The sequence below is a fragment of the Nyctereutes procyonoides genome, unplaced genomic scaffold, assembly GCF_905146905.1.
Source record: "Nyctereutes procyonoides isolate TBG_1078 unplaced genomic scaffold, NYPRO_anot_genome, whole genome shotgun sequence".
Classification (NCBI taxonomy): domain Eukaryota; kingdom Metazoa; phylum Chordata; class Mammalia; order Carnivora; family Canidae; genus Nyctereutes; species Nyctereutes procyonoides.
The window spans coordinates 13894890-13908244 of NW_026575137.1; the positions used below are offsets into that span (position 1 = coordinate 13894890).

At 37.4% G+C, this 13355-nt stretch overlaps 1 protein-coding gene across 10 annotated transcripts in view; it reads left to right on the forward strand.

The window, feature by feature from the left end:
* The first annotated feature begins 306 nt into the window (after positions 1-306).
* Positions 307-13355, forward strand: part of VPS13B (vacuolar protein sorting 13 homolog B) — a 748802-nt gene continuing 735753 nt past the window's right edge. For 8 of the 10 annotated variants that reach the window (XM_055303543.1, XM_055303538.1, XM_055303542.1 and 5 more), the window contains exons 1-3: positions 307-589; positions 1045-1220; positions 13061-13204. In XM_055303543.1, coding sequence (XP_055159518.1) covers positions 1074-1220; positions 13061-13204 — 291 coding nt within the window. In that variant the 5' untranslated portion in view covers positions 307-589; positions 1045-1073. The other 2 variants (XM_055303539.1, XM_055303545.1) reach the window with 2 other exon arrangements.

The window sequence follows — 13355 nt, forward strand, 5'->3', positions numbered from 1 at the left end:
GGCCCAGGGCGCGATCCTGGAGACCCGGGATCGAATCCCACATCGGGCTCCCGGTGCATGGAGCCTGCTTCTCCCTCTGCCTGTGTCTCTGCCTCTCTCTCTGTGACTATCATAAATAAATAAAAAAAAATTAAAAAAAAAATAAACACCAGCACCCGCTTTCTTCCCCCTTCATCGGATTCGAGGCCTCTCCGCGCTTCCCCACCCGGACCGGAGCTCCGCCACCCACAACCGCTTTTCAGCCCCCCGCCCAAGCGCTACTTCCGGATCGCGGGTGTCTCCACTTTACCAGTCCGCCCACCTCCCCCGCGCATTTCCTAGGGCTTTGTCTTTAAACCCTGGCGGGGTCGGATCGGGGACGCAGGCTCGCCCAGCACAGGAGGGAGGTCTCCTAGAAGACGCCCCGAGAGGCTGCTCCAGCCTGGGGACTCCCGCGTCGCTGCGAAGTCGGTGGGCAGCGGTGGAGGGACAGTTTGTTTGGAGCACCGAAGGGGGTACGCCGGAAGTGGCGCCGTCCGGAGGCTGCGCCGCGGCCGCTGGCGGGTGCCGGCTCCCGGGAGGTGGAGAGGACGCCCCGGTCCTCTAAGGCGTAAGTGTCAGCCGAGGGTGCGGTACGCCAGGGGCGGGAGCCGGCCTGGTTCTAGCCCTGGTTCTACGGTGGTAGGTCCGGCTGGGTTCCGGGAGGGAGGGCCTCATGGGGGAAACTGGACTGGTGAAGCGCTGCGGCGGCCAGAGGGGATCCCGCTCGCTCCCTTCTTTCTCCCATTCTGGGGGGTCTGCTCCCTTCGGTTCATCAGCTTAGGCCTCCCACTCACCGGGCGAGTTGAGGGCAGTTGTACTAGTCAGCAGTTGCAGCTGGAGTAGACACAGCCCCCTTGTGCTTTCGGCTTCTGGGAGCGGGGCAGCGGCTGTTTTGGTGGGGACTGTTGTTGCTTTTAGGCCTCTCCAACCCCTCCTGAGAAAAGCCTTTTTTTTTTTTTTTTTTCCCACCTTCGCTGCCCTACCGACTCAGTTACTTCTCATGTTTGTCTTTACCCCCTTCAGCTTCTGACTTTGACTCTGCACCTTAAAAGATGCTGGAATCCTATGTGACTCCAATTTTAATGAGCTATGTGAATCGCTACATCAAGAATTTAAAGCCATCAGATCTACAGCTTTCACTATGGGGTGGAGACGTGGTTCTCAGCAAGCTCGAGTTAAAATTGGACGTGCTGGAACAGGTAAGCTGTGGCGCTGTCATTAACTGGAAACGTTTTCAGCTAGTATAGTAATAATCCATTGTTTCCTGTACTTAGGCTATATGCTTTAAAAACTTGAATTTTCTCTTGAACTATTTTGGACTACTCTGAAACTACACACCCTCCTTTACAGAAGTTTTCTTCATGCTTCGTGACTAGTGATGGTTTGTTAGAATTCGATTCCCGAAAGGTGCCTCAACAGAAATCAGTTTCATTGTTCTTGTCAGAATCGTTCAGTCTGCTGACTCAATTCGGAAGCATTACCGAGCTGCTAATTTACATTGCTAAGATTTCTGCATGAAGCTAGAAAACAGTATATTCCCATTCTTCTTTTTGGGAAATGGAAGGGGCTGAAAGCAAGAAATTTCTATTTCTTCATAGGAAAGATGACTTTACCCATGGCATCCTCAGAGAATTGAGCAGACACAGATTGAGAATGCCAGCAAAATGGAAAACTTATTTCATCTTCACTTTTTAGTTTTTTTTTTTTTAACTTGAGAAATGGTCTGATGTAGCTGAACTGTAATTTTAAAGTTTATATTTTTATTAATCCACTGAGTACATTTATTACTAACATGTGCCAGGCAACTCTGTTAGGCCTTGAGGTTACAAAAATTATCTGTGGAAACTCAGAAGGGCCAGACCAGCTGCTTTTTAGAGACACAGGCAGAGGGAGGAGAAGCAAGGAGCCCGATGCGGAACTCGGTCCCAGGAATCAAGTTCTGAGCCAAAGGCAGATAGATGCTCAACCACCCAGGCATCTCAGAGATAAGGGCAAGTCTTAACCTGATGGTGAAAGTTAATAATTTTTATATTCTGCTCCTTTTATTATTGAGTAATCTAGAGTTATCACTAAGAAATAGTACTCTTGCTTCCTTCCTCTTTTATCCAGGGTTAATTATCTTAATATTTTCTTTTATTTATTTTATTATTTTTTTAAGATTTTTTATTTATTCATGAGAGACACAGAGACATAGGCAGAGAGAGAAGCAGGCTCCACGCATGGAGCCTGATGTGGTACTCGATCCTAGGACTCCAGGATCTCGCACTAGGAGGAAGGCAGGGCACTAAGCCACTGAGCCATCCAGGGATCCCCCAGTATTTTCATTTTTAAAAAATGACCACAAGCCCTAAGTATACAGCTCCGTTTTTATGCATGTGTACAGGTGTGTAACCACTGTGAAGATGAAATAGAATATTTCCTGCCTTTGAATGGCTCCCCTTTGCAAATCAGTATCCCCAACCCCTAAAACAGGTGACCATTATTCTGACTTTTGTCAACATAAAGTTTTACCTGTTCTTGAACCTTAATAAATTGGAATCACTAGTCTGGCTGTTTAACTTAATGGCTAAAATTAACCCATGTTGCAGCAGGAGCTGTAGTGCTTTATATTGTCTTGTGGTATTCCATTGGCTAAAGATTCACAATTTATTTTCCCACTCATGTACATTTGGGTGGTTTCTGCTTTGGGCTCTTATGAAAAAGGTTCTTGTAAACATTCTTGTATGTGTATTTTGGTGGACATAGATGTAAATTTTCCTTAGATGTATACTTAGGAGGTATGTATTTGTTTAGCTTTGATGGATACTGCCATAGTTTTCCAAAGTGGTTGTATCCATTTACATTCTTCTCAATGGTGTTTGAGAGGTCCAGTTACTTCAGAAATTTGCTATTACTTGGCATGTTTGTTATTTTAATTTTAGCCGTTCTGCTGGGTGTGTAATGGTGTCTCATTAAATTTGCTTTTTTCTTAATGACTGATGTTGAACATATTTTCACGTGCTGCTTATTGGCTATTTGAATACCCTCTTTTGAAAGTCTCTAATTCTTTTGCCTTTTTAATAAAATTGGGTATTTTTTAAATTGGTGTGTAGGGGTTCTTTACATATTTTGGAAGTGAGCCCTTTGTCAGATATATTTTGCAATATCTTCTCCCAGTCTGTGGCTTGGCTTTTTACTCTCTTAAAATTATCTTTTGATGAATAGAAGTTCATAATTTCAGTAAGGTCCAAGTTGTCAGTCTTTTCCATTATTTTGTTTAAGAAATATTCACTTATTCCAGGGACATGAAGATACTCTTGTTTTGTTTTGATTTTAATCACCCTGTGCTCATCATGACAACTGCTCTCTTAGTATCTGTCACTTATTTAAACCATCCCCCCACCCCCTCCTCTGGTAACCATTGGTTTATTCTGTATGGTTTAGAGTCTGTTAATTAGTTTACTTTCCTCTTTTTTTTCCACCTTTTACTCATTTTTTTAAATTCCACATATCAGTGAAATCCTACAATATTTGTTCTTCTCTGACTTATTTCACTTAGCATTATACACTTTAGTTCCATCCATGTTGCTGCAAATGGCAAGATTTCATTGTTTTTGAATGGTCATGGCAACCTTCTTGAAAATCACCTGGGAGGGATGTGAGGGTTTATTTCTAGGGTCTCAGTACAGTTTCCTTGGTGGTTTGTAGGTCTGTTGTTGTCAGTTTCACTTTGTTTTGATTACCAGAACTTTGTAGTAAGTTTTGAAATCAAGAAGTATATAATCTCCAACTTTGTTCTTTTATTAATTTTTTAAATGTTAGGAAAAATGAATGCTGGAGTCATGTGGGTCAGGAGTTTTCTTAGTTGGAAAGTTTTAAATTCTTGATTTAATAAAAAAAAAGATTTTATTATTTACTTTAGTGGGGGAGGAGGAATGGGGGGCGGGGGAGGGAGAGGACCAAGTGGACTCCACCTTGAGCCTGGAGCCCAACTTGGGGCTCCATCTCAGGACCCTGAGATCATGACCAGAGGTGAAACTGAGTCAGTACTTAACTGAGTGGGTCACCCAGGCACCCCTCTGGTTTAATTTCTTTAGTAAAAAGGACTGTTTAGATTTTTATATCTTTCTGTTAGTTTTGGTTAGTTATATTTTTCCTTTTTTCTTTTTTAGTATTTTTTTTTTTGGTCATGTTTTTCAATGAATTTCTCCATTTTTGTCAAAACTAGGGATCAGCAAACAATGGCTTGGGCCTGCTTTTGTAAGTAAAATTTTATTAGAGCACAGCTATTTTAATTTGTTTACATATTGTCTAACAGCTTTTGCAAACTAAAATGGTTAAGAGTTGAGTAGCTGGGACAGAGAGTGCATGGCTTGCAAAAGCCTTAAATATGTACTATCTGGCCCTTACTGCAAAAGTTTTCCTTCCCCTGCTCTGAATTGTCATACGTAAAGCGATAAGTTGTTTTTTTTTTTTTTTTTTTTGGTCCAGTTTATTTTATTTATTTTTTAAAAATATTTTATTTATTCATGAGAGACAGAGAGAGAGGCAGAGTCATAGGCAGAGGGAGAAGCAGGCTTCCTGCAAGGAGCCCCATGTGGGATTGGGCCTGGGATGAGGACCTGAGTCAAAGGAAGATGCTGAACCATTGAGCCATCCAGGTGCTCCTCTTTTATTGATTTCTAATTTAATTTCACTATGGTCAGCATAGTCTCTGTATCATTTTAATCCATTACAGTTATGAATCAGTATATGGTCTATTTTTGTGAACATTCTGTGTGCACTTGATAAAAAGTGTGTATTTTGCAGTTGTTGCTGTATTCTATAAATTAATTTACTTCAAATTGACTAATAGAGTTTCTAAGATCTTGTAAATCCATGTGGATTTTTGTATCTGCTTGTTCTGTCAATGATTAAGGTATATTAATATCTACAGTTATTATTCTACTTTTTAATTTTGTCAACTTTCACTTTACATATTTAGAAATTGCTATTAGGTGTACACAAATTTAAGTGTTATCTTATTGTTGAGAATGCTTAAAAATTGTCCTGAAATGTCTTTCACTCTAGTAATTCTTCTTGCTTTAAAGTCTTCTTAATAATGCTGTTTTAAAAATTGCTTCAGTTGCTTACCCTAAAGGTTACAAAATGCATATTTAACTTATTAGAGTGTAACTTAGTACTTTTACCATTTCCTGAACAGTCTTAACAGTTTGACTGTATATGCCCTCCCACTTCCCTGCATTTTGTTAGTATTGTGGTCCTTTTTGCTTGTTCAGTTTGGTTAGCTGGATTTGGCTTGTTTTTCTACCTTTTCAGGTAGAAGTTTAGGTTATTGATTTGGGATATTTCTTCTGTTATAGGCATTTAAACAGCTACAAATGTCTTTAGCTGCATCCCATAAATTTTGTTACGTTGTATTTTCATTTTCATTCAGTTCAAATGCTTTCTGGTTTTCCTTGATGAATGTGTATTTTTGTATTTGCTGGATGGAGTGGTTTATACATTTCAGGTTTAATTTGTTGATAGTGTTGTTCGAGTCTCCCATATGGTTGATTTTTCTATCTATACGTTATTTTGAATATTTATTTTTTTAAAAATATTTTATTTATTCATGAGAGACAGAGAGAGAGGGAGAGAGGGGCAGAGACGCAGGCAGAGGGAGAAGCAGGCTCCATGCAGGGAGCCTGACATGGGACTCCATCCCGGGTCTCCAGATCAGGCCCTGGGCTGAAGGCGTCGCTAAACCGCTAAGCCACCTTGGCTGCCCGGTTATTGTGAATATTAAAGTCTTTGACTGTTTAGCTGTTTTTTTTTGTTTTTTTTTTTTACTTTTGTTAGTTTTTGCTTTATGTATTTTGGGGTTTTGTTGCTATGCTCATGTATGTTTTTATATTTTCTTGAATTAACCTTTCTATCATTATAAAGTGTCTCATGTTATCTTTAACATTTGTTTTCTTTAAAGTCTATTTTGTTAATAGTGTAATTACTCCAGCTGTTCTGTGGTTGCTGTTTGCATTATACACATATATTTTTCTCAGTACACTGTTTTTTAATTGTCTTCAACTTCTGTGTTGTTTTTCTTCATGCCTAGTATCATCTCTTTGAAAGTTTTACTGGCGTGTTATTTAGCTTTAACTACCTCTTTTCAAATTTCATCTCGTTCATTTTTATTTCATCCCAAGACTGAGATAAATTATTCACTTTGGAAAACAGTCATATGAAAAACAGAAATAGGGCACCTTGGTGGCTCAGTTGGTTAAATGTCTGACTTGATTTTGGCTCAGGTCATGATCTCAGGATCCTGAGATTGAGCCCTGTGTTGGGCTCCACACTGGGTGTGGAGCCTGCTTAAGATTTTCTCTCTCCCTCACTCCCTCCCACTGCTTCCCTCTCAAAAATAAACAAACAAAACAGGAGGACAGAAACACTGGTAGAAATAGTATCATAGAAATGAAAATTTACTATATGCTTAAAAGAGAATCTATACTGTTTCTCTAAATAGCAAGAAAATGTATTTCAGGTATTCCAGGCAAGAAACTGGGTCACATGATTTCCTTGGAGTCTCATTTATTGCTTTTTAATTGATGTATACTTGACATAAGAGTGTAAAATCAGGTGTACTACATAATTTGATATTTTATATATTGCAAAAGGATCAATTATCAAAATAAATTTAGTTAATATCTGTCACCCTGCATAGTTAATGAATTTATTTTTGTAATAAGAACTTAGAGGATTTATTCTCTTAGCAATGTTCAGATATATAGTTTAGTATCATTAAAGTCCTCCTGTACATTACATCCCCCTGAATTATTTTACAGCTGGAAGTTTGTACCTTTTGACTCCTTTCACTCATTTTGCCCACCCCATACCCCTGGCAACCATCAATCTGTTCTTTATATCTGTAGAAAAAAATTATTTTTTCATATGTTTTTTAAGATTTATTTTCAGCCTATTTGCTTTTGAATTTAAAGTTTGTCTTTTGAAGAGAACATATATTTGGATCTTTTAAAATCCAGCCTTGGGGTGCCTAGGTGGCTCAGTCAGTTAAGCGTTCTACTTTGATTTTTGGCACAGGTCATGATCTCAGTGTTGTGCAATCGAGCCCTACATCAGGCTTGTGCTAGGTGTGGAGCCAGCTTAAGATTTTCTTTCTTTTCCATTACCCCCACTCTTAAAAAAAAAAAAAAAGTCCAGTCTTACAATCTTTGCCTTTTGATTGGAGTATTTAATCTGTTCACATTTAATGTTTTTAATTGTATGGTTGGATTTACATCTACCATTTTCTATTTTCAATGTTTTTTGTGTCTTTTTTCCCTCATAATGCTTTACTACTTTTTTTTTATATTAAGTAGATATTTTTAATGTTTCATTTTAATTTTCACATTTTTGTTCTTAGTGGTTGCTCAAAGGATTACAATATGCATCCAATTTCTTTTTTTTTAAATTTTTTATTTATGATAGTCATACAGAGAGAGAGAGAGAGAGAGAGAGAGAGAGAGAGAGGCAGAGACACAGGCAGAGGGAGAAGCAGGCTCCATGCACCGGGAGCCCGGCGTGGGATTCGATCCCGGGTCTCCAGGATCGGGCCCTGGGCCAAAGGCAGGCGCCAAACCGCTGCACCACCCAGGGATCCCCTGCATCCAATTTCTATTTCAGATTAATGCTAAATTTGTTACATTAAAATACAGAAACTTTCTCTGTTGTAGCTCCATTATTTCGTTTAAATGTCTACTACTTTGTGCTAGTGTTACATCTTTATGTGTTATAAGTCCAGTGGTAGTACAATTTGATTATTTTATTTTATTTGTTTTTCAATTTGATTATTTTAGATAATGGCCTTTTAAATCAGAAAAAAATGATAAAATTACATTTATTGATGCTTTTTGTGTGAATTTGAGTTATTGTCTGGTGTTCCTTTCAATCAGATAGATGTACTTTTAGGATTAACGGAATTATCTGAGTCTTTGGGTATTCCTTTATTTTGCCTTCATTTTTTTTTAAAAGATTTTATTTATTTATTTATGATAGAGAAAGAGAGAGGCAGAGACACAGGCAGAGGGAGAAGCAGGCTCCATGCCGGGAGCCCGATGCGGGACTCGATCCCGGGACTCCAGGATCGCGCCCTGGGCCAAAGGCAGGCGCCAAACCGCTGAGCCACCCAGGGATCCCCTTGCCTTCATTTTTGAAGGATATCTGCTGGATATAGAATTTTTGGTTGACAGTTATTATTTTTAAATGTCGGCTCATTACATTCTTGCCATTATTGTTTGTAATGAGAAGTTAGCCGTTTTGTTTCTGATTTTAAGATTTTCTTTTTGTCTCCGGCTTTCTACATTTTTAATGGAGATGTGTTAGGGGGTGGATTTACTGATTCTTTTGCCAGTTGATACTGAGCTCTTCTAGTGGATTTTTCACTTAATTTACTGTGCTTCTCAATTCCATAGTCTCCATTTAGTTCTTCTTGGTAATTTGTTTCATTGATATTTTCTATTTGATGAATTGTCCTATATTCCCTGAATTATGTAAATATGGTTTCCTTTATTATTTGTACATAGTTATAATAGGTATTTTGAAGTCTTTGTGAACTAAGTTGTACAGTTGAGCACCCTTAGAGATAGTTTTTATTTACTTTGTCTACTTTCCATGTTTCATATATTTTTTGGTTGAACACTGGACATTTTAGATAGTAAGTTGAAGCAACTCTGAACTCTGATTTCCTCTATCCAGGGGATGGTTGTTGTTCTTGTTGGTTTATTTCTTTAGTGACTTGCCTGAACCACATTTGTGGTGTTTCCCCTATAGTGTGTGGCCTCTAATGTTGGTGCTTTTCCTCCTCGCCCAGTTCCCCAATTCTTTGTGTGTTTGGTTCTGGCTTTCTAGGGATTACCCTGGGTCAGTATAATTTAGTCATCAGCCAGTGGTTGGCTAGAAGCTATTTAAACCATTGAACTAGTAAGGCTTCCACTATATATATATATATATATATATATATATATATATATATATATATATATTCTCAATTCAGAGAGTTTGTAAATCGGATTTTTTTTTTTTTTATCTTTCTTTCCTTTCTTAACTTACTGAGTTTTACAAGGCCTCTTGGTTAATCATGAATGAGTAGCTTGTTAGTTCCCACTCCTCTAAGTAAGCACAGCCTGGCAAATGCATATAGCTATCCAGACTATCAGGGATATGTGAAATCATAGCAAGGTCATCTTTGGCTGTTTTATTCTCTTGATCTTTCTGCTAATTTTCTGGCCGATCTGCTGTTTTGTAGCTTGTACCAACAAATACTGTTTCCTGAGGTTATACTTCTGATTTTTTTCTATCATTTTTGACAACTTTGTCTAGTTTTGTTGCTTTTTGGAAAGAGGACTTGCCAAATTCCTAATTGAGAATTCTTGAAGTCCTGTCCTGTATTCATTTTTATTTTGTAGTAAAAAATGTGTAAAACTTACCATCTTAACCATCTTGAAGTATACACTAATTATAACTGTATGCACATTGTTATTGAATAGATCTGTAGACCTTTTTCATCTTTCAAAAATTATAACTGTATACTCATTTAACAACTTCCTTTTTCCTTATTTCCCCCAGCCCCTGGCAACCATCATTTTATTTTGAAAGAATTTGACTACCTTCGGAATCTTGTATAAGTAGAATCATACAGTGTTTGTCTTTTTGTGACCGGTTTATTTCACTTAGCATAATGTCTTCAACATGTTTATTCATTTTATAGCACAAGACAATTTCCTCTTTTTAAAAGACTGGATATATTTGATTGTATATAGCATATCTTCTTTATCCATTTATTTTTCAGTGGACATTTAGGCTGCTTCCATCTTTTGACTATTGTGAATAATGTTGCAGTGAACATGGTAATGCAAATCTTTTTGAGATCCTGTTTTCAGTTTTTTGGTGTATACTCAACTGATTTATCATAGTGATTCTATTAATTTTTTGAGGAGCATCTATAATGCTTTCTTTTTTTTTTTTTTTTTTTTAAGATGAAATTCTTTTTTTTTTTTTTTAATTTTTTATTTACTTAGGATAGTCACAGAGAGAGAGAGAAAGGCAGAGACACAGGCAGAGGGAGAAGCAGGCTCCATGCACCGGGAGCCCGACGTGGGATTCGATCCCGGGTCTCCAGGATCGCGCCCTGGGCCAAAGGCAGGCGCCAAACCGCTGCGCCACCCAGGGATCCCTAATGCTTTCTTTAGAGGCTGCATCATTTTACATTTTTACTAACAGAAATATTTGTCCACATATTTACCAGCAATTGTTACTTTTTGTTTTTTGATAGTGGCCATTCTTATTTTTGTTTTTTGGTAGTAGCCATTCTAACAGGTATGAGATGGTAGGTTATTGTGGTTTTGATGTGCATTTCCCTGCTTAGTGATGTTGAACATCTTTTCATAAACTTGCTGGCGATTTGTATGTATTCTTTTGAGAAATGTCTCTTCAGTCATTCATCCATTATTAAATTGGATTACTTTCTGTTATTTTAGATATTAATTCCTTATCAGATAATGGTTTGCAAATATTTTTTCCCATTACATAGGTTGCCTTTTCACTATCTTGAATGTTTTCTTTGCTGCATGAAGGTTTTTAGTTTTGTCTGTTTGCTTTTACTTGTTAAATTTAAAGTATGCCTGTTGTCCGTAAGAATATTTTGTTATAGCCTACCTAGAATTAGGTTTCTAAAAACTATTTAACACCCTTCTTAAATTCTTTGTTACTAACATTCTTTGTGCAGTCATAGATATTCTGATTTTAGGAATGCATTTTTTTTACAATGTATTTCTGAATAGTTACAAGTGAATAAAATTTTGAAGTTGTACAGTATATGAAGTAAAAGGAATGAAAATTGTCTTATAATTACATTAGGATGGTCTATTATATCAACATTTGTGTTTTATCTTTAGCAAGGCATAATGTATTCTCATATATCACAATTCTGGGGAAATGGAAGCCATCTTGCTTATAGTTAGATGATTAATAAGTGTTGACCATTTTTTTTTAAGATTTATTTATTTATTCATTCAGAGAGAGAGAGAGACAGAGACAGGCAGAGACACAGGCAGAGGGAGAAGCGGGCTTCCTCCATGCAGGAAGCCCGACGTGGGACTGGATGGGGGTCTTCAGGATCACACCCTGGGCTGCAGGCGGCGCTAAACCGCTGCGCCACCGGGGCTGCCCGATAAGTGTTGACCTTAAAGCAGATTTCAGTATGGGTGATATAGTTCAAAATTCTATGTTTAAATATAGAATGCTGCCTCATGTGTTAGTGTTTAGGTAGTAGAAAGTTGATTAACAACATTTTAATAATACCTAGGTCTTGAGTTTGATTCACATGCTTTTAACTTCGTTTGTGAGAATCTGATTTGTGCCCATAAATTGCAACTTTGGGCATTTCACAAATGTCTTATTGTTTCACAAGTCAGGAAGTGGTAGAGATGGCAATATCATGGGCTCATTGTTCAAATAGATGCATAACCAATGGAAAGTTTAAGTAAGTATTGTTAAGTATTGTTGCAGTATAATTGTGAGGAGCAAGGTTCTGGCATCATATTTTCCAGTTTTGAGTCTTGGTTTTCCAAGATGTGTCATTTTGGGAAGTTACTTGACCTTTCTATAACTCAGATTCTTCATCTGTAAAATGGGTAGATTAATAGTATTTACCTTTTTGGGCTCTAATAAGGATTAAAGAATTGTATTCAGGTAAAGTACCCCGTACATAGTAAGTGCTCAGTAAACATTGTTTTTGTTATAGATGCTGTTGAAAATATAATCTGTGCCAGTTGATTTACACTTGAAATTAATCTTTCAGGGCAGCCCTGGTGGCCCAGTGGTTTAGCACCACCTTCAGCCTGCGGTGTGATCCTGGAGACCCTGGATCTAGTCCCACATCAGGCTCCCTGCATGGATGGCGTCAGCTTCTCTCTCTGCCTGTGTCTCTGCCTCTCTCTGTGTTGTGTCTCTTGTGAATAAATAAATAAAATCTTAAAAAAAAAGAAATTAATCTTTCAGCTTAATAATGGCAAATACTTAAATTGTGACATTCCATTAGAATAATACAGTAGAAATAGATTTTAAGTATTCTGCCCTTGCAGAAAAAAAACTTGTGAAGACATATATGAGACCCACATATTTGTAAGCATAGTTAGCATTTTTATAATGATTGTTCTTAGAGGAGGATAATATTCTAAGCACTTTATATAAATTTGTTTTTTTAAAGTAAATTTTTTTCTGCTGCTTTACAGTTTCTTTTTTTTTTTTAAGATTTTTATTTATTTACTTATGAGAGACAGAGAGAGAGAGAGAGAGAGAGAGAGAGAGAGGCAGAGACACAGGCAGGGGGAGAAGCAGGCTCCATGCAGGGAGCCCGATGTAGGACTCGATCCCTGGACTCCAGGATCACACCCTTGGCCAAAGGCAGGCGCCAAACCGCTGAGCCACCCAGGTATTCCCCACTTCTTTCTAATAATAATGGAAATCAGTCAGCAAACATTTACATTTTATGACCAGATAGTTTCCAGGTACAATCTTTAATTGGGTAAAGCTCAATACTATTTTTAGTTTTCAAGGTTGGTCAGTTTTTATTTTGTTGGGCCGCTCTCCTATCTCTTAACTCTGCTCCCACGCCCTTCCTTTGAACTTGCTTTACAATCCTGCTCTATTAGTTTTAAAAAATACATGTTTTTAATAGAGATTTTAAATATCCCATTCAGTTATCTCAACCCTGCTGTTTACGATGATTATTACAACCACTACCATGTGTGAACCTTTGTTATGTACCACGTATTGTGTTTTATATTGACTCATCAGAAAAAGAAACGGGTCCTAGGCAGGTTAAGTAGCTTAATAAGAGTAACTTGTACAATAAGTTTTTGTGGTGTATCATTAGCTATAATTGAACAAGTTATTTGTTACCTTTTGATGAATAGTATTTTTAAAAATATTTTTAGAAATTTCATTTCTCTTTTTAGAAAGTAATTTGAGTATTAGAGTGAAAAAATTAAGCACTTACTAACTTAATGTTTTGTGTTTTAAGGAATTGAAATTGCCATTTACTTTTTTAAGTGGACATATTCATGAGTTGAGGATCCATGTACCATGGACAAAACTGGGTTCAGAACCAGTGGTAATTACCATCAATACAATGGAATGCATTTTGAAACTTAAAGATGGAATACAGGTAAGAAGTTTTTGAACCTAGTTGTTTGTTAACCGGTTTTAATAGTTATTGGTGTTAATTTTTAATGTTTGGGATATGTCACCTTTTACAAAAAGTTTATGTACACTTACTGTTTCTCACATGCCTATTAATGTAGCATAATTAATTGTAA